General features: G+C 48.2%; 2 protein-coding genes across 4 annotated transcripts; both read right to left on the reverse strand.

Annotated features, from left to right (window-relative positions):
- Positions 1-24: 24 nt before the first annotated feature.
- EIF5A2 (eukaryotic translation initiation factor 5A2) lies at positions 25-7,872 on the reverse strand. 2 transcript variants are annotated; one of them, XM_029962303.1, is made up of 5 exons: positions 7,319-7,507; positions 5,827-5,931; positions 4,159-4,290; positions 3,803-3,893; positions 25-726 (listed from the first exon to the last, which is right to left on the reverse strand). In XM_029962303.1, exons 1-4 carry the CDS (start codon positions 7,481-7,483, stop codon positions 3,834-3,836), a joined length of 462 nt encoding a protein of 153 aa, XP_029818163.1. In that variant the 5' UTR covers positions 7,484-7,507; the 3' UTR covers positions 25-726; positions 3,803-3,833. The 2 variants fall into 2 exon arrangements, with proteins under 2 accessions (XP_029818163.1, XP_017934690.2); XM_018079201.2 differs by adding an exon at positions 7,789-7,872 and having other exon boundaries at positions 27-3,893.
- Positions 7,873-13,120: 5,248 nt separating this feature from the next.
- On the reverse strand, positions 13,121-23,901 carry SLC2A2 (solute carrier family 2 member 2). 2 transcript variants are annotated; one of them, XM_008930012.3, is made up of 11 exons: positions 23,749-23,901; positions 22,999-23,094; positions 22,270-22,526; positions 21,636-21,760; positions 20,756-20,871; positions 20,057-20,219; positions 19,456-19,643; positions 18,309-18,413; positions 16,159-16,260; positions 15,537-15,740; positions 13,121-15,333 (listed from the first exon to the last, which is right to left on the reverse strand). In XM_008930012.3, the coding sequence occupies exons 1-11, from the start codon at positions 23,779-23,781 to the stop codon at positions 15,142-15,144; spliced, it is 1,581 nt and encodes a 526-aa protein (XP_008928260.2). In that variant the 5' UTR covers positions 23,782-23,901; the 3' UTR covers positions 13,121-15,141. The 2 variants fall into 2 exon arrangements, with proteins under 2 accessions (XP_008928260.2, XP_017934689.2); XM_018079200.3 differs by lacking the exons at positions 22,999-23,094; positions 23,749-23,901 and having other exon boundaries at positions 15,142-15,333; positions 21,636-21,857; positions 22,270-22,450.
- Between the last annotated feature and the right edge of the window lie 1,905 nt (positions 23,902-25,806).

The following is a 25,806-nucleotide window of genomic DNA, read 5'->3' on the forward strand; positions in this document are numbered from 1 at the left end:
CGTTCAGTGTAACCAGCACCAGCCTCCCCACAGCACTGACACCTTTATTATTATTATTTCTGGAGCAAAACACACACGTACAAATCTCTTTTCCCCTGATCGTTTCCATGGTGTTGAGAACACAAGCTTCCAAAAGAGAGCCGCGGGAGCCACTCGGGCCGGGAGCAGGGTTTGGATTGTCCCATGATCCGTAACTCCAGCTGTGGCCGTCGCTCCCCTTTTCCCTCGGAGAAGACAGGTTTGCTTACAACAGACAGCACAGGACAACAAGGGTTTCTGCGATACAGCAAAGCACAGCAAACAGTTCCTTGGAGTTCACAAACCAAGTCACTCTCGGGTGCCAAATCCTGTAGGGCCGGGCTGCAGGTGCTGGAGAGGCTCCCGACCCCCTCATTCCATGCTGATCGCTCCACCACGCCTCCAGGATCCACACCTTCACAACATTCCCAGTGGATACTCAAAATATCCTTAGCAAGGTTCTTTTAATAGCCTGAATTTAGTTCTACTGTAACAAACTACATTCTAATTACTCAACCAAATAAAATAAAAAAAAAAGGAAAAAAAGTGGGATTTATTGAATTTTGAGTTCTGTGAGACTGACCTGCAGCAACCATAAGAGTTTGAACTGTCAACAAACTTGACTTCTTTACAGATTATGTAAAATTATCTGCATTGTGAAACTACAGACCGTGCACCGTTTCTGGGTACACTGTGGATTACAAAAACCTGCAAGAGAAACAATGAACTTCAGCTAACTTCTTAAAAAAAACAGCCCTGAGAACATGGCTCAACCAGCAAGAGCCCAGTTGAAAAACCACCATTGTAAGCAAAAATTAGAAGGATCTATTGAAATCTCAAAGTATTATTTGCCAACATTTGAGGCAGGAAACACTGCAGTCTTTCCAATTGTGTAAAGTAGTAAGAGAAACTCAATGAACAGGAGCCATAAAAAAATGCATTATTTAGAGTGGAAACACCTCTCATCACCTCCCTGTGTTCACAGCCTTTAAGCAATTGCCATCAGCTATCAGAAGTTTATAGTTTATGATTTTGACACAATTTAAGTGTTAAGACAGTAATACAGAACAAATACACTGGTAAGATTTGTTTTTAAGCAAAGCTATGAAAGAACTTCCCTAAGCACTTGGTTATGGATCTTAAAAATACACACCTCTATGGATTACTGATCACAAAGTTTGTTGCAACGATTCTGACAGGAAACTGAAACATCTCGGTTTGGAAAAAAAAATGCCTCAAATACATGTTCTAGTTTAGAAGCAACTTTTAACCTTACTGAAACTTGGAGATTATGCTTAAGACATGCTTATGTATTATCTTATGGGAAGCTTCATGCATGATGCTTTGCACTTCCATGGTGTCTGAAGTGCTTCACAAAAGACAACTAAGTATATAAGAACAAACCTATAATGAAGTACTTAACCATTTAAATCTTGCAGAACTGAAGGTTGCAATAGAAGGATGTCTGAAAGGCCCAAGGAGGGCTCTTCTAGCAAGCTGGAGGTCATAAAACCTCTATCTTTAGATTGCTGTATTACTTGAAAACTCCAGTCAGGCCTGAACCCCGCTTGTAGGAACAGGACTAAAACCAGCCCTGGTCCCAGAGAGCTTAGTCTGAGTAACTGCTCAGATTGTGAGCTAGTGGCATCAAATACCTGTCTTCCAACAAGGTTTGTGAGGATAGGCAGGCATCTGAAAGTAGACTAAAACACTACCAAGAACAAGGACAAATTCAAGTCTCGCAGTTTTCAAGCATATTAGAAGTATTTGTAATATGGTGATAGCATTAGAACTTGCATTAGTTTGATATAGCAACCTAGGACCTCCCATGTGACACCACACAGCTCAAATTGCTGTCAGCACTATCATCAGTGCTTTTAGTCACCTCCAAAGCCAACAAAGCCTGTCTTCCAGGTACCAGCCCAATGGAGAGGCAGGAATGAGCATAGTGCAGAGTAGCCTCACCTATTCCACACACGCTTCAGAACTATTCTGAAGGCATTACAATCTACAGCTTCTTCTAAGAGCAGCTTTGCCATTTCAGTCAAGGTGCTATTTACAGAGTTCACCTGCAACATGTATTGTGCTAGGCGAGAGCATGAGGCAGGTCCTGCTTCTGCCAGGTGTCCCAGGTAACTGTGCTTTATTACCAGAGTGTATTTATTGCTGTCTTTACCATCACTGGTACTGCTCTCCCTGGCACGAGGAGTCTGTGGGAAATGCATGTTTTTGCCACCTGCATTTGCTAAGCCCTGCCACGGTGTGTCCAAGGGCAGTTCAGGACAGTTGCCACGAGCCCTTCGGGGACTAGAGAGTACAAACTATGAAGCTGAACACATTTGAAGCAGCTGAGAGCAGCGTGAAGCCTGACTCTCGCTGCCAGTGGTGCGAGTTGTGCGTGCTGTCTGGGGCAGCAAGCCACGAGCTTACGTGTCATCCTCCACCAGCCACTGAAGATTAAGGCAAGTTCATGGAACGATTTATCAACTGTGAAGAGAGGTCTGAGCCATGGACTAAGGAAGTTTCCCACTCGTGAAGAGTCACCAAGTCTTAGAATTCAAGCTGAACGCCTTAAACAGGAGCAGGCTAATTATCCTTCCATAACTATTGCTGTGAAGCCTTGTTAAGCTACTATATAGTTAGAGGCATGCAGGCGTGTTGCTATGACTCAGAACTCTCTAGGACAGGAGCCAGCTTTCCTAACTAGGTAGCAAGTGTTTTACTTTTATAGTTAAGCCATGGTTGTTCGGTATCGTCTGTCAAGTTTATATTTTGAAAATACAATAGTTTTATTTTTTCTTAAAAAGAATCACATGCATTTAGTTTAGGCTCAATGCTACAGTTTGTCCCACTTTTTGAAAAACATGTGGTCCCTGTGCTACAAAAATATGGTCTGAACCTGAAGGTTAAAACCTAAAGCTGGAAGCACTGCAACAGATTCCCATGGAGTTTGTCACCCTTTTATAGTTTTAAGATAAATATAATAAAGGAAAGCAATTGAACTGCATTTTTCTATTTTATTTTTCAAGTCTGACAAAGGCCTCGAGTGAAAGTCTATAGCTTTAACATCCATTCTCACCTTTGTGTCCCCTTGACCTATATGTCTTATCTACCCAATATTCCAATTGCCTGCCTAAACTACAGGTAGGCTTTTTTTTTTTAAACCATTTTATCATTACAATAAGCCAACAAGTTGGCAAAGAAGAAAACAGAGGTAATACAGTTAAGTTGCACATGGCCACCGGGGCTTGGTCAAGCCAGCTGGCATTTCTGATCACTTGAGTTTCTTGGTCTAAAAGTTGTGATTGGCACCTACAGTTCTGCAAGAGTCCCAATCCACAAAGTACTTAAGCTTTAAAAAAAAGAAAAAAAAAGGCTACTTTTATTGTCAGTTCTACCTAAAGATGTCAAGAAAAATACTATTTGTGCTCTAGGTCACTTTATAATCCTAGATACCTACCAGCTTATCTAAAAGCCCCTGAATACTGTATTTTGTCTGTTCATACAGACAAACACTGTTTTGCTCAAGCAAATAAAAATATATCCACTAGTAACACCTGATTGGTTTCTTAGATCCATAGCTGAAACCCACAGGAATGTTAAAATAGTTACAATTAAGGAATTAAAATCTCAGTGATTTTGAAAACTGCCAGTTAGCCTGCAACACTAATCCAGAATCCAGCACTGCTTTTTAACAATTCAAAAAGGAAATGAGGTTGCTTGTGAAGGCCAGAGCTTTGGTGACAATAAGAACCAAATTTATAGATCTGTGGTTTGTCCAGACCTGAGCAGTTGCCCGAGCCTGGCGATCTTCTTTACTTGCAAGGCTTTATGGCTACAGCACATTCTTCATTCATTGCACTTATGACAGAAATCTGGAAGAGAAGACACAGAGGTGAGCTCCAGACCATGCCACAGGAAGTGTTCTCAGAAGCTACAGACTTTCACATTTTAGTATCTATCCCATCTCTTTTCAGTACTCCACTACGAAAGTCCTTCTACATCTCAAAGGGTGAATTCCTACCCCTCTAACCCGCTCTTCACAAAGAGATACAAGTGGTCAATACCAGAATAAGACTTCCTCATTGCATCATCAAGTGGAATTAGCCATAACTGTTCTTGTCTGCCCTCCATACTCACCTGCACATCTTCATTGGCATTGAATTTTCCTTCTATTTCTTTGCCGAGATCCCCTTCTGGCAACTTTAGATCCTCACGAACTTCACCACTTTCCGTCAGCAGGGAGAGATACCCATCCTGAATGCCTATCAGCTATGAAGAGAAGGCCACTTTTAGGAAGTTTAACATCAGCAGTCACTAACAGGTAGTAGCTGAAGGTAAGCAGAAAGCAGTGAACTCTACCTGTTACAATAGTTCTTTAGTATTGTGTTTGTAACAGTTAAGAACCTTCTGTAAGTCAGTTTTTAATAAGTTTAGTGGGCTGACTTAGGGCAACTGTAGCAAAGGCCAGTCTGCTGTCAACAACCAACAGAAACCTGCTGGGTTACTTCCTACTATGTTGGGCACTGCAAAACCCACCCTTGTGATTTAGGAAATGTACTGCTTCCAGGTCACTGGTTCAGCTTTATCTGTGAATTAGAAACAATAACTGGAACAGTGTTCACTGAACAGCACTGCTTGTGTGAAGTGTACAAAGTACACATCAGGATAACTGTACACCTCCACACCTGCATTTCTACAGTGAGACACTATCATTTACATTAAACATCCACCAAGTCATGGACCACTTCTATAATGCTGTTTTCAGCCTAACCAAAAGCCTGAGCTAAGGGGAATGGCTATTTTGACAGAGTAGGCTGGGGAATGGGGAACGTGTAACAGTAAATCCAAAGGCTACCCTAACAAGTCTGAGAAATAGCAGGAATTTCAGTAGCAATATGAGCCCAAGAAATGGAGAAAGACCACCAAGGTAACATTAAGAATTTCTTGGAAGGTCTGAGCCCTAAGACAGGCTGGTCACACTATGTTCCAACAGCATCAGCTGATTTGAAGAGTTGCTAAAACACTGGATTTGGGCTTTGTCAATCATCTGCAGCTTTCCAGATGATGTGGATGTATTAACTCCCGACCAGAACTATTGCCACTACAATGGGAATATACTGAACACACTACAACTCAACCTGAACTGTGCTGCTTTTAAGAGCTCACTATCCATACCACAGAAGGCATTACAGAAGCCTGCTGAGCTCCTTTCATACAGGTATTTCAGTGCAGACTTCAGGAGCACCAAAATTATTTGATATCAGCTAAAGCCAGCTCCACATGAGGAGGAGAAAACATTGTAGCAAGTTAGAATTGGCATCAGATACAGTTTAAGACTGTTTGGGGATTCATCTACCCTATGTAAGAGCGAAATTATAAATGACAATATATGCTTTGATTCATGTTTACCTAAAGTGAGAGCTTGACTATCCTTTAACTAATAATAACTGGTAGCAGGGATAACCTCTCTCCATATTTTAAAGGATGCCAGTATCACAAAGAACACAGAAGTGACCTTATAACAACAGTTAAAAAACACAGTTATGAATTATGTCTATTACCTGTCACATTTAAAGATTACTACTGTAACATGAGGCTGTTAATACACTAAGGAGCTCCCTCTTTATCAGTGAGTTTTGACAGTCTTAACAATTCAGTAAATGCTATGAGTTTAGGTATGAGATGTCTAGAAAAGCAAGTTCTATTAATTCTGACAACAGTACTTTATTGAGAGGCAAATTTGGGGATAAAGAGAATTTACATGTGGTATTAAGAGTATAAAGCCCCTTATAACTGTTAACTCACCTGGTAATCATTCCTCTTGATATTTGGAACATCCATGTTATGAGTCGATGGGCAAATATCTTCATATTTTTTACCAGTGAAGATATCAATACCAACCAAGTGGACCTGTAAGAGTAGAAAAATAACTTCAGTTACTGTTGGTCCTACAGAAGCAACATGCCACTGCCGTATGGCACCTAAGATAGCTGGTTTCACACAACTTTCTAAGAGATCATGTGCAATCCCAGATTCCACCTAGACCCTTTGCTTGTGGTATGAAACATCCCTTACACAGAGAGGAGGCCTCTTGATCCCTTCAAGAGAACACTACAGAAACCCTACATGAGAACAAGATCACTGTTGTCTTTCACTGCCTTCTGTAGATTTACAGCAGTAAGCTCAGGGCGTGCAGAGGTTAACAAAATGTGTATTTCAAGTTGTAGCTGTTCTGAGAAACACAACAGTGTCGCTGACAATGCAGAGGTTAAGGGGAAAAGTGGTGGTCATGCAGAGATCACAGCAGCCCCCATCTCCCTTTTGCCTGTTGCACTGCCCACTGCAGCTGGAGCTTACATGGCCAGTTTAACCGGCTCTTCTTGAGTCCTCTACACATTTCTGTATTTAAGAAAATTGTATCTATTAAAAAAAGGGAAGGAGAAAGGAAAAAACTGGCAAGAGCTTGGTATACTCTAGCTTTCACAAATCCCAAATACTCTACCCACCTACACATATCACGCAAGGTTGTGGAAACTTAAAAATCTCATTAGTCTGTGCTTGTAACAGACCTGTCTCTAAACTCTCACACACCCAGCATGAAGAGTGGCTGAATGAATGAGGGGGGATTCCAGCCTTGCTCCAAGCTCTGGACAGCTGCACGAGCCAACTGCTCAGGCAGCAGCCCCAGAGAGCGGCTGAGAACGGCCCTGCTGAGACAGAGGAGGGGGAAGGCACTCCTCTCCCAGTGCTGGGAAAAGGAAAGAGCTGCGAGGCAAAGGCAGCAAAACAGGGCCAGAGCAGGCCCAGGGAGTACTGAGTGTCCGCGGAGCCCTACGGATTATGTAACACGGCACGGGCCCTTCTGGTCTGGCACTACAACAGTGAGAGTGCCGGCACGGGCAGACACAAAAGTGCTGTGGTGGGTAGCGACAGCACAGTCCAACCACGCCCTAGTGATTTCATCAGCCCCCCTTCCAGAACTTACTCTACCCCCATTACAGAAACTGGTTTTGTCACTATCAGCGTTAAACCTTTTTCTGTTGTTGGTTTGTTTGGTTTTTTTTTCAAAAAGCGTTAACGCGTTAAAGTTGGGAGAAAAAAACTAACCCCACCCCCCCCGCCCCCGTCCTCAATCGTTCCTGCTTTACATGACTGGAAACCCTTGAGCCAGCCCTGGAGCGACGAGACACGCGAGACGCCGCTGCGAGAAAGGCAAAGGCAAGACAGAGAGCCAAATGAAACGCTACACCCATCCCTCCAGCCGGCCGGGAACACAGACTGCGGGGCCAGCGCTCACCTTGGCGTGGCCGTGCTTGCCCGTCTTGGAGGTGGACATCTCCACGATCTTGCAGGGGCGCCCCTTGAGCACCACGAAGCCGTTCTTGCGCAGCGCTGAGCACTGCATGGGGTAGGTGGAGGAGGCGCCGGCATCGCCCGTGGTGAAGTCGAGCTCGTCGGCCATGGCGGTGCTGGGGGGGCGGGGGGGCTGCGGGGAAACCAGAGAGAGGGGAGGTCGGCTGGGAAGGCCAGGGACGGGGGAGAGGGGAACGGGGACGGGGCACCAAGGAGGGGCGGGGGGGGAATCACGAGGCACGGCCCAACCACCCACCCCGGGAGCGGCGGGCTGGGCCCCCCCGGCTCCGCACCACGTGCGCGGCGGGCGGGGACCGCCACGTGGCCGCGGTCCCCCGGCCTCCCGCCCCAGGGCGCGCCTCACCCTCCCCCCCCCCCGCCCCCTCCTCCTTGCCGTCCCCGCTGCCCCTTTACCTCGGCGGAGGGTCGGGGGCCGGGGGCGGCGGGTGGCGGGGCGCCGGGGCGGGAGCGGCGTGGCGCGGCGCAACGCGCCCCAAACACTGCGCGGCGGCGGCGGGAAGGGGCGGCGCGGGGGCGCGCGCGCACCGCCCGCCCCGCCCCCGCGCTTCCGCCCCGCCCATTGGCCCACGGGTCGCCCCCCCGAGGTGGGCGTGGCCTCCCGCCCCCGCCCCCCGTCCCCACGTGCCGGAGGCGCTTTCCCGAGCCCGCCGCGCCCCCTACGGAGCGCGCGGGCTCAGGGCGCCGCCGCGCTCGGCCGCCAGGGGGCGTCGTTGCGCCGCCTCCTCCCCTTGCCCACACCCCTCACGCTCCGCCGCCATCTTGGGCGGCTGAGGCGGCCCCCGCCCATGAGGGGCTGACCGCGCAGTCCACGGAGTGTTTTTTACACGCATTACAGGGGAAATGTGTGTCCCCAAGACCTCGTGAGGCCTGATTAACTGCCCACACAGCGCTCTGTTGTCCGCCTCGTGTGTCCCCTCTCAGAGTAATCAGAAATCTTGGGCGGCTGAGGCGGCCGCGCCCCCCGAGGGGCTGGCCGTGTGCATCGCGGGGTGTTACACGAATTACACGGGAAATGTGTGTCCCCAGAGCCTCGTGAGGCCTGATTAAGTGCCCACACGACGCTCACTTGTCGGCCTGTTTCTTATGTACCCTCTCAGAGTAATCAGGAATTAGTGTTTTGCAAGCCAAAGGGGCCTGAGACAGGCAAGATCCATACCAAGGGCTTGTGCTTCTTAATAGACATGATATTCCATTAATAGTGGAATTGTTAGTACTGCACTACTGTGTCCAGCTGTGGGGTCCCCAACATAGTAAAGACATGGATCTGTTGGAGCAGATCCCAGGGAGTGCCATGAAGGTGACATTCTTCTGCTAAGAAAGGCTAAGAGTTGCAGTTGCTCAGCCTGGAGAAGAGAAGGCTCCAGGGAGACCTTGTTGCAGTATTCTAGTATATAAAGAAGGGTTATAAGAAAGAGAGAGAGATAGACTTTTTACCAGGGCCTGTAGTGACAGGACAAGGGGCAATGGTTTTAAACTGAAAGAGGGTAGGTTTAGAAAAACTGTCCCCAGAAAAACTTTGAACGCCCCATCATTGGAAGTGTTCAAAGCCAGTGTGGATGGGGTTTAGAGCAATCTGATCTAGTGAAAGATGTCTGTGCCCATGGCAGGAGTTTAGAATAGCTGATCTTGAAAAGTGCTTTCAATCTAAACTATTGTAGTGCTTCTTGCCCCCTCCTCAGCAACGATGCCACTGGCACAGCCCTTGGTCCCACACCCAGCCCTGCACTGCCTCAGGAGGGGTCTGTGGCCATGGGATCCTGAGAAAAACAAAGCCAAATGGCTGTTTTTACTAAAACTCTCCAAGTCAGATGCCACAATATTTGAGCTATTTGACCAGACTCACCTGCAGACTGTCCTGTGGAGCAGCTGGCGGATGGGCCCCAGCCCTGCGGGGTGCCATGCAGGTCACCTACAAACACCACAAAACCAGGAAAATGCAGAAATTCCGTGGCAGCACTGTCAGCACTGGCCTCTGCTATCACCACCACAGGCTGCTGTGTGGTGTCCTACGTTTTCTAACCCAGAATCCTGAATTTGTCATCTGTGTTCCAATGGGGCATCTAGACAAGTCACTTTTAACATCACATTTTTAAATGGTTCACCATGGGATATTTTATTTAACCTGTGTCAATCTGCACGATCTGTTTGCCTGTGGTCCCTCCCTTGGTTATACAGATCCCACTCCAAATTGTACAGTGTGTACTTAAGAAGAAACATTTGGCTCTCATTTACATGGGGCCACTTTATGATGCCCCCGCAGTGGCTCTCTCTGTTACCACAGCTCTCCGTGGATGCTGCCTCACCCAGCCTGCTTTGGAGATGATATCCTTTATCCTGCCCATTTTACTGCTGTCTCAGTTGATAGGGAGAGTCTGGGGCATCCTGTTAAGTGTTTTCACATGTACAGTGAGTGTTTGTTTACCTGTGTGTGACAAATTGCACGTGTTCTAGGGCATTTTTTCTTCTGATAAAATACATCGTGAGTGAACGACCAACTGCTCTGACCCAAACAGCAGCAGGCTGTGGCTCAGCACTACTGATAATTTTTTTTCTCAAGTATCAGTTGATAAATTTGGTTGATTTTCCACAATTAACAGATTCATTTTGTAGTAGTTGAGAGATCTTCTGGGCTGAATCAAGTCCTTTTACTAAAATACAGCTGTAGATGATACTTATTTTTCAGACACAAAACAAATATTCCAAGACGGCCATTATCTGAGATTCAATAAAAAACATTGGAAATCCATCCATCATTCATTGCCTGCAGGCATCTTTCCTTTGTCTGGATCAACGTTTATTTTCTAATGTATGTTTCTTGATAATACTAACGTGATTATCCCCCTTTTCTACACAACAACAGCAATTTGATTGAAAGCACATTCGAAAATAAAATACTGTGGCCTTTCACATTTAAAGGTATTTCCTTTCCAGTGTTGCCCAGCCGGATCACACCCCCCCCTTTTCTTTCCAGTAGGCTCAGGATGCTATGAAGCTTTGTTTCTCCTAACTGTGTCTTTATATATAAGAAGTGAAGAGGGATTAGAAAACTTTTAGAATGTTTTAAACTGAATGAGTTATGTCTGTTCTGAGTTACATTCTGGAGAAATGTCTGACACACGTCCTTAAATCCCAGCCTCGAGAATATGCATTTCAGCCAGAGCTGGGCTAATCCCACCTTCTTTCCAGAAACATCCCACCTTGTTTCCAGCTGGCCTGCTGGAAGGCAGGAGGTGGTGTTTACACCCACATGAGCCATGGGTTCAGGTCACACAGAAATAACAGGTCACGAGCAAAGCAGTGTAAACAGCCCTGTTCCAACGTGAGCCAGAGTCTGCTTCAGCTGCTGGGCTGACTTTGCTGGGATCTCACCGTGTCCTGACTGTTAGAGTTGAGGGTTCACAGCGGCTTCTGGGTGCAGCATCGAGCAGGAGAACATAAGAGGCTGGGAGTCGGTGACTCCCCCTTCCACAGGGCAGTGCTGTGCTCAGCAGGCCCTCTGAGCTCCTCCAGTGTCTCTGTGGGGCAGGAGCCAGGTCACGGGTCACAGAGCCTCTGCAGTGACCTTGCCACAGGCACCCACCCTGCTCCGGGCACTGCTTTATTCCTGCCGTTCACCGTCAGCTCCCTCTGCCGTGCCTGTGTCCAAATTACCCAGGGAATTACCCTGGGATTGGGGATCAAAGACAAGCCGTGACAGTGCAGGGACACTGAGCTAGTGGGAACTACTGTAACTTCCCCACCGGGAAGAAGGGAAGCACAAAGTAACTCCAGCTGTTCCTGGGTCTGCAGCAGTGATATCCCACTCACGACCTGGGGCCTTGGTGCTTTCCACAGTCACAGAGCCGCTTCCCGCTCCTGAACTGAATACAGGGAGGCAAAAACGCAAGACACTACCCAAGTCTCAGGTCTACAGTTGTATCTACAGCCTGTAAAATTTAAGGACTGATGATCCACAGCCAGGATTTATTGCCCCTTTGCTGGGGAGGAGATCCTTCCTTTTCAGCACAGCTACTTAGGCTGTGCCTCTGGGTAAAATTTGTCAGTATTGCTTGAGAATTTAGTGAAACACTTGAGCACACTCGGCTACCTTAAATTAAATCTCATGCTTACACATTCTGCTGGTGTTCTGCCATGAAATTCCTCAGCTCCCATAGATTTCAGTGAAAGATAAGGACAGTGAACACCTCGGAAAATTCATCTTACCTCAAAGACTTGGTACCTGCGTACATAGTACTTGGGTTAACTTCATCGTTATCAGCTGTTTGACCCTGGAGGTGGAGGGTAGTGCTTTTCAGCGATGAAAAACAAGTTGAAGTGAGGCAGAAAAATCTGTGATAAATTAGTGTGGAGAGTGTTAATGGGGCCAAATGTCCTGAGTTTATTGAATTAGGGAAGTCAAACTAATTTTAAAATTAAGCCTAGAGAGTGGGAGACCAGATATCGTTGGCACAACAGGAAAGTCTTAATGGCTGTCATCTCAGCACATTAGGAAAACACTGTCAAAGCTCTTGCTGACAAGATGCTTTCTCAGGGATTATTAATTATATTGCATTATTAGCCAGGCATGGTATGAGAACATATTTTGCACGTTAACTAAAATGCAACAACCATTTAGCTAATAAGTCTTTTCAATTTTCTTAATGATTAGCGACTTAGTAAAACTGTAACAGTGAGAGGTAAAAATAATGGTTCAACAAGCTGTATCTCAAGAACAAGTTTTAACTGGAACTTGCATGTAGCAAGGACAGATAAAGTGTACAGTTCTAATTACTGGCCTGATGGGACAAGACATAAGTAAACATATCGACTCAAATGACCCCTTCCTGCGTTGTCATATGGTAAAAGTGCTCTTGTGATAGTTCAGCCCAGCTTGATCCTTCCACCACAGCCATAGGGAGGACAGAAGGTCAGCAGTGCCAAGATTTGCTCATCCTGTCCCAGGCTGGAAGGAGAAGACTCCCTTCCCTTCCACACAGCAGCTGCTGCAAGGAAGCACCATTTGAAACTATTTTCCTTAAGCCTTTCTGAACCCTCAGGCAGATCTTCCGGGAAGTTCAGGGATATAGGTATGGGTAATGTTAATGTTGCAGGGCTTTGTTAAACTAATTTATGTGCTGCAGTACAGTAATTGAATCAGGCTTTCTATTCTCATTCACCAGTGACATGAGAAAACAAGAACTGGCTGCTCAGTGTTGCTCAATAAATGGCCCTTCATGCTGAGTTCCTGGCAGTCACTGGTGCCCTGCAGGCATTAGGACAAAGATTAGCAGAAGTTTAGCAAAATAGTTTTGGACCACCTGTATGATGACTGGGAACCCAGCCTGGCTGGGGTCCTCCCTCAGAGCCCTCTCCCCAAATGCTCCGACAGTCGTGCCTAGAGAGGCCCCAGCACCAAGTTTTAAGCTGCAGCAGTGCCATGAAGCAGAGGTGCTTCATGGCAGGGTGAAGTGGGAGTGGGGACAGCTGGGGCCAGACACCAGCACACCTCCAGTGAGGGTTGATCCCAACACAGAGCCAGCTCACACCAGCTCCAGGTCTGCCTCCAACCCCAGTCTCACTTCTGTACCATCCATTTAAGGGGGTTTGGCTGAGGTCTTGCACAGCATTTACCACCCATAGAGCAGATGTGTTCTGCCAGGAAAATAGGTTCTGTCTGGCACTGGATGCATGTCTTGAGATGTACAGAGGGAAAAAAACAACAGCACAGGCCAACACACACCATAGATGTTGTTCACTGTCACTTTTATCTAACAGACATAGATAACATTACTGAAAGCAAGAACCCATCTCTTTCCCCCCCCTTCTTTTACATTCAGACAATCAGTTATAATATTTAACTACCTGTAGTAAACACTGTGGAGAGTTTCTGAGTCTGCTGTGGCAGCTGGTCTCACCTGGGAGGAACTGTTTGCAGCACACAGACAGAGGGTTCCACTCAGATCTGTGCCCCAGCTCTGCTGCTCTCTTCTCCACCCTAGCCTGGGCCCTGGTTCCCAGATCCCTGCATGCCCCATGTCAGACCTGGAATCCCCACTGCTGTAGCACATGACAGCACTGACCCAGTTCTTCTTTAGTTAAATCCCAGCAGTCACTCTGGGAAAGCCTTTGGTGCAATCTTACTGCTTCAGTGCACACACTGGGGCCTGACACTTCTCCCAAAGGACCTCGTGGCTGCACTTCCAGTCACTTGGAAGGGACCAGAATTTGCTTTAGAGTCGTAATACCAAGAAAGTAAAGTCTACAAAGGAAAAATGTTCAGGCACATGGAAAGGAGCATGAACATTCCCTAAAACCAAACCCACAGCAGCAGCATGATCCTCCTTGGTCCATCTGTTCTGTGCTTTTCATTATGCTTGATCCTCTGTTACATTTTGACCACTGCTTCACCATCAGCGTGGTGAGCTCACAGCAACCCAGCAATGCTGGTGTTTCATCTCTAAATAAATAATGGGTTTCTATCCTGAGAAAGTGGCTAGAAAGTAACCTGGTATCACAACAAAGAACATGCAAATCTTAAAAGTCAAGCGAACAGAGAGCAGGCTTTTACAGTGGTTCCAAGATATCCCCCCAAAAAAGGAAGAAAAATCCATGGAGTTTGATTCTGTCACATAAAAATGTCTCACAAAGAAGCAAAAGGAGCACAAACAAGGCTATGGAAACAGCATGACCTCCTGCTTGCACTTCTTGGCTGCAGCACATCCAGCCAGCAAAATCCTAAGTGGTGCAAAGTGAGGGTCTCATCAGTGGGCACCTTCCAGTTAACCCTCCAGTACCCATTCCCTCTTTGGGTCATCATTAATTGGGCAGCCCAAGCCCTTGGCTCAGGCTGGAGCCTGTGGGTCTGAGCACTGTACAAAAGGAAGGAAAGGCAGGCATAGAGGATGGGGAAGGAGGTGACCTGGCATTTGTCACACCGTGGGAGGGATGGCAGCAGGACTTGGGTCTCCTCACCCTGGGGTCAGGAGCGCCCAGGCCCCTTGTGTGGTCAGTATTGTGCTTGCCTTGTGCTGCAGCAGGGAGAAGGGAGGGAGGAGGGGCTTCCTAGGAGGAAAGAGGGTGCTGAATAGTTTGGCTGAAACATAAGGAAAAAAATGCCCATCAGCCCAGCCACAGTTTCTAAGATTCTCCTAAAAAAATGTTGTGATTGGAAATCCTTATGAGATCGGACAGCATTTCCATAATGCACAGACAGCAAAGCAAGTGAGGTTCAGGTGGGATCCACCTTTTTCCTCGGCACAGGCATGAGTAAGGGGGAGTTTGCCCAACCTGTTTTTCTTGGCACCCCATGCAATCAGTGTTGTGTGCTGGAGGCACAACTGCACTAGCAGTTGGCTTCTCAAGGCACCAAGTCACTCACGAGAAGGAAGCAGCAAGCATGGGACAAAAAGGTGAAAACGTGAGGCTGCAGCATCAGCCGACCCTCGTTCCTTCACTCCAGCTGCGCCATGGCCCTGCTTGGCCATGTGGTAACATCACTGTCCTGCTGGGGTCTTACAGAGGCACATGGAGACACACAGATAACATACTCCTCCCGTCCTTTCCCTGGCTCTTCCTGCAGTACCAAGTATCTCAGACTAAAATGCCAGGTTAGCACCTTGGGAGGTGTGAACAACGGCAGCCAGAAGGAATGCAGTGGATGGGTCCCCCTGGTCTGCTGGCTGCAAGATTTTTGTGAAATGAGACTTTTGCTCACGGTGCCTGAAGGAGGTCCATGCCCAGTCCCTCCTTTCTGGATGGGTGGGATGGCTATGCCTCCTCAGTGGCTCGCAGATCCTGCAGCTCAGTCATGGCTTTGGCCGAGAGCTTCTTGCGGCGGAACACAGCTGCGATCTCCTCAAAGGACTTCCCTTTCGTCTCCGGGACTTTGAAGTAGGCAAACAGAAAGAAGAGTAGGAGCAGGGCTGCGAAGATCGCAAACACGTACGGTCCACACAGATCCTGCAGTGGGGCAAGTGGGAACAGGGGATACCACCATGAGCACTGCGGGGATGGCTTCCCTTTCCTACCCCGGGGGACTGAGGTGCCCAGCAGGGCTTGGGGATGGAGATCTGGGAGGCACATCCCCATCCCGCTGGGTTACTCTGGCAGCCAGCAGCAGGGTCATGCCAACCATTTATTTGTATGGTTTAGGGGTTTCTTACCGCTATGTACTGGAAGCACATTCCCACGATGAAGTTGCAGGCCCAGTTGCAGAAGCCGGCGACAGCGATGGCGGCAGGACGTGGGCCTTGGCTGAACAGCTCGGCCACAATAAACCAGGGGATGGGCCCGGGCCCGACTTCAAAGAAGATGACGAAGAGGAAGATCGCAATCATGCTGACATAGCTCATCCAGGCAAACTGGCTCTGCAAAAGGTTGGTGTTATAGTCCCAACACAGCTCTCATTAATTATCACCAATTACTTTAATTAAGCTTCTTTTTCAGAAATTTCTTTCCATTCAGACAAGTGGGGACTGGACATGAATAATTAAGGCTCTCAACCCTTGTGCCAGGTGCTGGCTGGGTGTGTGTTGCCAGTGTTGCTGCTTGCAGGAGTTCACAGCCATCAGCTCAACTGTTCCTTTGAGCTCTCTCCTTGCCTGCAGCACGACCAGGACAACAGAGAATGGTTCTGTCATTAATAACTAGGGTGTTCAGTAGAGGAGGTCACCCCTTATTTGGTTTTATATCCCAACAGGGGCTTGCTCCAGTGGTTTGGACTGACTTTGATGGCGTCTTCTCTTGTTTGCAAACAAGGGATTAAAAATGGAGAGAAATCCTTACCAGAAGCACAAGTCCAACTGTCATGGCCACGGCGCTTATTAACATGCCCATCAATCCAGCCAGGAACAGGGACCGCCTGCCCGCCTTCTCCACCAGAAAGACCTGTAGAAACACATGCAGCAGCTCAGTCTCCAGCACTGCTGCTCTCAGGATCAGGTCCATTAGCAATAACCAACCTGTTACCACTGCCACACTGCCCTCCTGCTCTTTTAGCTCTTGTGATAGGGATTTATGTGCTGGTTTCCAAGTGTCAGAAACTGGCAGTGGCTCTTAGGGAGCCAGACTGAGAAGTCACCTTGCCAAGGGCAAGGCAAAGCCACATACACTCAGAACTCATGAGTTTCCGAGCTCTCAGGACTTCTCACTTCTCCTACACATGTATTGCTGACTGAACTTTTCCTCTCTCTCTTTTTCTGTTTTTTTCCCAGGAAATAAAAACTCACTAGCTCTGCATTAGTTTGAAATTGGCCTTCAAAATGTAGCATGATTCAGGTCACACCATTGCACGTTGCCTGTCCCAGGGCAGGGATAGTTTTGTAGCAGCAGGATTTTTCCTCCAATTGCTCTCAGACTCCTTTTGTTTCCCTGGCATCCACAAGTCTTAGTTTTCTCCTTCTCAGCTCCTCTTGGTGGACTCCAGTCATCTCACAGCTTTTGTAAGTCTGTACCAGACACCTCACCCAGTGGGAAGGTGTAGGTACCTCCAGAGGACAGTGCAGATGGCCTGGCCTAACTGTGCATGAGCCTCTGAGGCTGCCCAGTCCTTCCCCTCTGCTCTGAAGGACACCTCTGGCTGGCAGCTCAACCTTTCCTGCCATTATAGCTGTGATTTATGCTTCTAGGAGACCGTCTCCTTTACTGGAGGTGGTTCACCCTGCTGACTCGGGAAGTTGCAGAGAACGAGCCTCTGCGTTCCCTTCTCCCCCTGCCAAGGTCCACCCGCTGTCAGCACTTCTGCCTTTTGATCGGGGTCTGTCATTTATTGACAAAGGCAGGTAATTTTTTAAGTTCTCACGGCCAAAAGAAGCAAAGAGCAAATGCCCCAGGCTGTGAGTACCAGAGCCTCACTCTGGAACTGCAGGAGACCCTCCGTGCTGGAGAAAGGCTTCTTCCAGCTGCACACCTCCTAATTTCATTTCACAATAAAGATCCCATTTTCTTCTCACTATGGGGCCTGTGATGGACTTCCTCTAAAGTTCACCCCAAGACCTCCTATCTCATACATGCTGGAGTAAGAATGGTTTGTGTTGGAAGGGACCTTAAATACCATCTTGTTCCAACACCCCTGCCATGGGCAGGGACATCTTCCACTATCCCAGGTTGCTCCAAGCCTTGTCCAACCTGGCCTCAAACGCTTCAGGGATGAGGCATCCACAGCTTCTCTGGGGAACCTGTTCCAGTGCCTCACCACCCTCACAGACTATTTCTTTCTAATATCTAATCTAAACCTGCCCTCTGCCAGTTTAAAGTGATTCCCCCTGTCTTAAATCTCTTGGAGCTGTATATTTCTCCCTTGCAGCCAGTCCTGCTTTGTTGGAGGTAAAAGTCCTTTACTCCCTAAGTCTCTTGAGAGGTGTCAGGGAAATGGGCTTGGCATTTCCTGATCTTATATTAATGGCCACATTAAAAAACTAATTGCCTGCTGACAGGAATTGTGTTAATCCTCTCAGGAGAGAGACAAACAAAGGGAAAGTCTGTGGAAACAAACCCATCCTTTTATTGCTGCAGAGCACTGCCTAGGTAGGATGAGGATAGGTGCTGGATTACTGGATTGGATACGTAGCAGGTGCTATGTACATACACAAAACAGTTTGAAAGATAAGGGGTAAAGGAGACTGAGCTGCTTGCTCCCCCATCACAGGCCCCAGCCCCTTTTGTTTTGGGGAATTGCTGAGTTACCAGAGCTTCCCTGAACACAGTGAAGTACTTTCCACTCATAAGGCATTTTAGCAGTGCTGATGTCAGGCTCTCTGTCAAGGCTTAAATTTTCAAATGAAACTTGCCCAGGGAATGATTTTTCCCTGTAAGGTGTTCAAGGTCAGCCCTGAAAACTGCAAATCCCAGCCCAAGCTCCAGGATAAAATCATGTTTCAAAACCACATTGTAGCTTACGTGTCTTTGTAGTCTGTGTGGCAGAAGTATTTACTTACAGAGATAACAGTGAAGACTGTGTTCACCACTCCAACACCGATGGTTGCGTAAACTGGTTGGTCAACTCCAGCTCTCTCGAAAATGTTTGTAGAATAGTAAAAGATCTATCAAAATACATCAAGATGAAGGATTAGGCAACAGGGCTGGTGGAACTTTTTGTTCTCTTGAGAGAAGAGTTGCACTTGCTTGGCTGAGATGTGAAGTAATTTAATTATGATTAGTTTTTCAACTTTTAATAGCTTGTTATAGTAATTAAAGCTGAAAATTTCAAAGGAGCCGGAGGGAGTTAAAAATCCTGTTGAAATTCCCCTCCTGAGCTACTGCATTTGCACATTAAAACTGTTTTCTTCCATGTAGTCCATGTTTAATCTTGAAATCCAGCACTGAGCAATGAAGAAAAATATCTTAATATGACTGAGTTGTACGTGAATTTTAAAATATTCTCACTGCATTGAAACAACTCCCATTTCTTCCTTTTCTCCAAGAATAAGGTGATTCTTTTCTGATAAAAGTTAAGGGCAGTAGGTAAATGGGTGCTGTCCTCAGCTGGGCTCTGTGACATCCTCATCCCAGTTCATCCCCACAAGGCTGGGCACCCCTGCATGCCACTCTGCCTTGGGATGCAGAAATGCTCCCAGAGGTTTGAAAGCTGGTGGAACAGAGGCCTCAAGTTTCACCAGACTTTCAAAAATGTGATTTTTAGCAGATTTTGAAAAGGAGGCTCTATGCTTCCGGGTGCAAAATGGTGATTTCTGGTATCCCCAAGAGGTGATGCGAAAAACTGTTTAGTTACAAATAGCTAGAAAACAGTGATTCTATGGTTCCTGGGGTGAGCACATAGTCATTAAAGAGAGAAAACTGCTGATGAACTCAGTTAGGTGGAGGGTCACGGGAGAGCTCAGCGTGGACCCGCTGTGCCAGCTAGGTTTGTGCTGAACTCCCTCACACCCTTCTCCCCTCCTGCCCTCCCACAGCCAGCATGGCAGTGAGATCCACCCTCAGCACTGATGGTGGTGGCTGAGGAAGAAGCCCACTGCAGCCATGGGAAAGCCACCTTTCCCCCCTGCATGGCTCGGATGGAGCCAGAGCTGCCTTTTCATGCTCAGTGTGGGTTTCTTGAAAGACAAACATTTTGGGGCGACTCACCGCATTGATTCCCGAGAACTGCTGGGATATTTGCACCATCAGTGCCACGATGACAGCCTGCCTGTACTTGGAAGAGCTGAAAAGCTGTCTTATGGAGACTTTCTTTTCACTAGCAGCTTCTTGCTTTTCTTTTTCCATCTCTGCAATCTCTTTCATCGGGTCACAGTTTCCTCTAAGCCTTTTCAAATCTTATGAAAAAAAAAAGAAAGATTGACATTTTATCTTCAGATAAGGCGCAGAGTAAGGACAAGAATCTCTCTAGCTAGAACTCAGGGTAGGCCAGCCACATGGACAGCTATGTCCTCTTGCTCTGAGGATTCCTATGGCACATCAAGGATCCAAAGTGTGTCTGCTTGGCCAGGGGCAGCAGCACATCAGTCCTGCAACAGCCCTGAGACACTATGCTCAAGCTTCATCTCTCAGCAATGCTGCTTAGTCCCATGCAAACAGTTTTTGGTCCAGATCTGATTTGTACCTCAGCAGCTCAGAGGGTAGAATGGAGCAACCACAGTTATATGTGAATCCTCAGCCTTTTTCCTTCTGTGTTTAATACTGTATACAGTATAAAAACAATTCTAGACAAGCCCAGAATGTGTCTTACTTCTTTTAGCTTCCTCCACCTTCCCCAGTTTGATGTAAAGGTATCGGGGGCTCTCGGGGCACAGCAGGAGCAGGAAGAACTGCAGCAGGGCAGCCATGCCAGACAGACCGAGGAGCAGGGGCCACATTTCATCGTTGCCCAGGAGAAAGTCTAGTCCAAGGACCTGGAATAATTGAGGCATGTTTGAATGGATTGTTTTGCAGCCTAAGAAAAGAAAGTGATTTATCACTTTGGCATTTTGAAGTGACAGCCTGGAAGTAAACTAGAAGCAAATACCAATTCTTTTTCTGGATGTATTTGTTCTTGGTACATTTATGTGCCCACCTGTTGCATAGCTGGAACTCCTGCCATGGTAGGGAAAAGCTGACTGGGACTTTGGGCTTCCTGCTTCCCTGATGAAGCCATTTTTGAGAACCTGATTATTAGGGTCTTGTGCTCAGGATCCAGCCTGATGCTGATTAGATGCTGAAAATAATTCCTCAGGGAAAGGAGAAATTGCAGAAGCATTTTTTATTTCTTGAGATGTCATCTTTGTTAAGACACCTCCAACTGAAGGCATGAGTTTAACTCCATTAGAGTAGATTGCTTTGTGCACTCCTTCAGTTTTGGGGTGGAATGGTGTGTGACACCCCAGCATATCACTGGGGTCTCCCTAATCTCCAAACCACCCTCTCTGGACACGTGAACTTTCCTTCTTACCTGGCTGATGAGGATCCCTGTGACAATGGCGAGCTGGTGCAGTGTCCCCAGCGCTCCCCGAAGGGCTGTGGGAGAGACCTCGCTGACGTACATGGGCACAAGTCCGGAGGAGAGCCCTGCATGGAACACACTCAGGTGTCACCTCCTCTAGACCACAGCTCAGAAACTAGCAGAAACCACTCCCCAAACGGGAAAGGAGGATGGAGCCTGTGTGCTGCATCCCACACCCCACCAAACCCCTCGTGCCTGGCTGGGAACCACCTGCACCTTGGAAAGGTGCTGGGATATCCCTGCATAGGATATCCCAGAGCCCCAAACTGTGAAGCCTCTATACTTAAACACATATAGCACAGAGCACAGAGCAGAGATCATCCACTGGGAGGAGGTATCACAGGGCAAAGAGCTTGCTTAAAACTTGCCTTGAAACCTCAGAGCAGAGTATTGTATTTGCATACCAGTAACAGTGGTAGCGAGCCGTTATTTCTAAGGTAATTCTAATGTAATTCCATATTATTTGCTGACTGTTGTATTCTCTCCCTGTACAGTGCTTCTGTGCTCTCTGCTAGACAGCACTGCTGTCTAGGGAACCTGTTAACCAGCCTGGCTAATGATGTGCTGTTACAGCAGCCACCAGCAAGATCCAGCCTTGAGATAGAGAGGGGCTTGCTCCTTTCTAGCATATGTAAAACAAACGAGTTTCGTGACAGAGCCAACCCAGATACTTCTGGGAAAGATCCTGGATCGAGAAGGACAGACAGAGGAAGAAGAAAACTCCCACCTGTGCAATTCCTTCTGATTAAAAAAAGATTAAAAAACATAAGAAACTCTGAACTGCAGCCCTGGAGCACCCGGCGCCCTGCCTGACCCAGGCTGGACTCACCGCAGTACAGCCCCGTGACTGCTCTCCCGGCGATGATGAGGATGTGAGACGGCCCAAATTTCGCCAGCCCCATGAGGAGGTTCCCGGCGATGGAGAGGACGTTCACCACCAGCATGGCTTTCACCCTGCAAGGCAGCAGCACCACAGCTCCTTCCGGCACCTCGCTCAGCCAAAGCAGCCGTCGAGACATGCAAGTGGAGCTATTAACTGACATAATCAGCACTACAGAGGGAAAAATAATGATTGTAGGCACTGCAGAATATAGCGCCCGGGTGCAATCAGAGCAGTTAAAATTATATTATAAATTACATTTTACATCCTGTGCAAACACTGTTCAGATGCCCTTCTCTCCCATTTGCCATGAAAAGAAAAGGGGGAATTCAGAAGTTAATCAAGGCTGCTCATCAGCTGCTGTCTGAAGTGCTAAAGTTGCAATAAAACACCTGATTTATAATTGAGGATTTTAATAAGCCCGACCTCTATGATGGTTGGAACAGTTTTTTGGAAGTTGGAAGGATTTTTTTTCCCCTTTTTTTCCTAAACTGGGGAAAATACTAGAAATTGTATTTCTACAGGGAGGGAACAGAAAGTCTCGGGCTGTGGCACAGAGTCACAGCACACATGGAGTTCTCACCTGCCGAGCCGGTCGCCGACCCAGCCCACGGTGAAGGAGGAGACCATGCCACCGACGGCAAACACGGAGACAGAGAGGGACCAGTACATGGTGAGGATGTGTGAGGAGGTGGCCAGGTCCTCGCTGGTGTCAGCCAGGGGTGCGAGCGTGCCCTTGGTGCCAGCCTGGGGGTCTGTGCCATCCTCCCTGGAGGTGTTGGTGGCGTGTCCATCCAGGGGGACGATGCCCAGCACGCGCCCATAGTGTGCCTCTATCACCTGGGACAGGCAAAGAGGGAAAACCCCATCAGCTCAAATCTATAACCACCCCAAGAGCTGTTTTGGGGTTTTTTTCTGCCCCAGGAAAATCTTTTCATTGGAGGGTCTGCAGGAGTAAAATCATGGGGTCACCCCCAGCTCCCCAACACCCAGGGACCAGCGAGGAGGGTCCACACGGCAGGCACAGAGCATCCCCTCCTCCCTGGGCTGAGGTGAGCGTGGTGTCAGCACCAGCAGAGAGCTGCAGTCCCTTGGCCTGGGCACGGGGACTGTGTTGCAGTGGGGATGGCTCCACGACTGCAGAGCCCTGCTCCTTTCCCTGGGGAAGTGGCAGAGGGGGGGTCCTAGCCGTGTTCTCACCCCACTGCCTTTGTGCTGTGGGAGAAAGCGGCTGGGAAAGGGACAGGGAAGGGACAGATGGGCCCTGAAGCCTTGTCCCTTGGCTGTGCATGGCCTGGGGGGCTCAGCTTACCTTCTGGGGGGCATTAATGACACCCAGGCTGTAGCCGAACTGGAAGAAGCCCAACACTGCAGTGAAGACAGAGAGGACCAGCGTTCCTGTGAGGTGCTGGGGGAGGAAGCAGAGAACAGCCTCATCCTGTTGTCCTAACCCTGCCCCAACCTGGGGGGCTGCACCTCATCCCTGTCCCAGGGGACTCTGATGCCCAGCTAGCCAGGACCGTGGCATCCAGCCAAACCTGCAGAAGCACAGGTGGTTGGGCTTCAAAGGAGAAGGAAAGCCCCTGGAGACAGGCAAGATCAAGGCCCCCAGGGCAGAGTGCTGTTGCCCCACAATGAGCAGTCCAGCTCTCCCTGATGCACTGCCCATCCTGGCCCTGGAGCTCACGGGAGCCAGAGCTCTGCCTGGTACAGCAGCACAGGCAGCAGCAGTGTGCCCTGTCCCATCCCCAGCCTCATCCCCATCCCTGAAGCACAACAGCTGGGAAAATAGTCACCAAAACTGTGGTTTTCAGCAGTGCTGTTTCAAGCATTGTTTCCTTTCATCACAGTTAAAGTTATCCAATAAGCCAACAGAGCTCTTAAAAATAAAAAACAACCCCCGACCCCTTTGCCCCTGTGCTCAGTACACAGACATGAGAGAGCAATTAATTAAGGGAGGGGATTTTTTTTTTTTGGTTGGTTTTGGTTCTTGGCACGGAATTGCTCAGTGCTGGGCTCCTGCAGAAATCCCAGTGCAAAAATACCAGTGACCCATGGTTACCTTCTCTGTCTGCATTTTGCTTTTCTCTTCCATCCTGCAGCTCCTCCACTGTCCTCCCAGGAATGGTCCCTGTCCTGGGCTGTGGAGCGAGGTGAGGGCTTGGGCAGGGAAGGAGGGACAGCCACGCTGGGAGGGAGGCAGGAAAAGTGGCTGATGCTCCGAGAGATGGGTCTATATGAGCTCTGGAGTTAATGAGAAACCCAAGCCTTCCATGTGTTACTTGGCCACTGCTCGGCTCAGGGCAGCCGCCACCAATCCCTGTGTCTGGGGACAGGCACGAAACAACAGGAGACCCACAAAGGCATAGAGTGGACCTGGGAAATTCAAATGATCCAGCTGCAGGGCTGGTTTGGGGCTGTCCCTCGGTTTAACAGCCAGGAATGTGACATGCCAGGGACTGGGGAACACGCTACAGCCTGTTTCGAGATGCTCAACACTTTCCTCGGCTTCTGTGCTGGTGTATGTGCCACATCACAAACCCCTTTCTGAGTTAGGGAGAAGAAACCTCTCCAGCATATGTTAGCAAAGCAGATAGAAAATGACTAAGTGTTTTATTTAAATAGCACTTAGCACCTGCTTTAAAATATATTTATGTGTGTGTATCACATACACAGCCAAACATATAAACACAGATGTATAGAGGCCTCTCTGTGTCTCCATACATAGACACCTGCATGCACAGAGCCCCTCAGCACCCAGCTGTAGTGCCAGTACACACCTCTACGTGCAGCCTGAGTGGTCAGAGGAGGCATCTGAATGTGCATGTGAAGATATAACATAGCAAAATTACCCAGGATATTACCATAACAGAGGTTTTCATTAAAAAACCCTGCAGCAGCATGAACACTGAGCCTTTCAGCACCACCAGCTGATCCCTGCGCGGTCAAATATCGCTGGTTCTGTGAACTATGGCCGACGCTGCAAATACTCCTGCTGCTGCCAAATATCTTTGGCTTGGTTTTCATGAACTTTGCACATCTGCATAAGCTGGTCTGAGCTGGTCTTGCTCTGGCTCAGGCTGTGCTGTCCTTGACATGGTCAATGAGAGGAGCTGCAGGGCCGGGCGGACAGTGGCATCCGTAGGGACATGCCAAAGTCTGAGTCAGACTGGAGGTGATTAATGCTGATTAAAACCATTACCTTCCAAACCAGCCCCTGATGGGTCCAGCGGCCAAGTTACAGGATGATGCTCTCAGCCATCCAGGCTTCACATAGGCACAAAATGTACTCTCTACAGAGGAAGAGCAAGAGATAAAAAAACAAAGATGAGTGTAAGACCACTAATCTTTGCACTGGGCTCCTCCAGTAAAGTAAAACTTTAACTGGAGGAGAAAAGTTCATTGCATTAAGCAGGTGTTGATTCCAGTCTCAGCACCTGCATTCCCCTCTTGGGCTGACGTAGCTGTGAGGGGAAGGGCCCGAGGCTGAGCTTTTTAGTTTTCCCCAATATTTGTCCTTCCAGCTGAGATCTTTGCCCATGGTGTTTGTTTGCTTGCTGTGTGTGGATACTCAGGCATTTACAAGCACCATTTCTTTGCACTGCAGTTAAATGCCTCCACAATGGGGCTGTCAGGATTTGACAATTAACAGGCTTTTTAACAAGCTTGAATCAGAAAACAAAAGAGAGCCCTGACCCAAGATCCCAAACCAAAACCCTTGGGCACTGTGAAATCCCTGGCCAGGACTGATGTTCCCCTCCAGGATCCCCATGTACCCATCTGGGATCCCCATCCTATCGCAGGTGCCTGGCCAAGCAGGGGTGTTACTTCCCCCCTCTACTTTTCCCACCCTACCAGAGTTAGAGGGGTGAAAGGGCATCCACATACTGAAATGAGAGAGCAGGGTGGCCTTTCCATGTCTTCCATGCTGCTGCTTCCACAGCTGAATCCTCCTGTAATTCCACTTTCCAGGGGGAGGGTGTGGAGCAGCTGGGGGGGGAAATGGTGTGGGTGAGCATCAGTCACCTCCCCAGCAGTGGCCTGGCGACTTCCATGGAAACTTTGGATGCCAAAGGCTGGAAGCCCCACAGTCACATGTATTCCTCGATCAGATCTGCTG

Source organism: Manacus vitellinus, unplaced genomic scaffold (assembly GCF_001715985.3).
Source record: "Manacus vitellinus isolate BGI_N305 unplaced genomic scaffold, ASM171598v3 scaffold_45_pilon, whole genome shotgun sequence".
Lineage (NCBI taxonomy): Eukaryota > Metazoa > Chordata > Aves > Passeriformes > Pipridae > Manacus > Manacus vitellinus.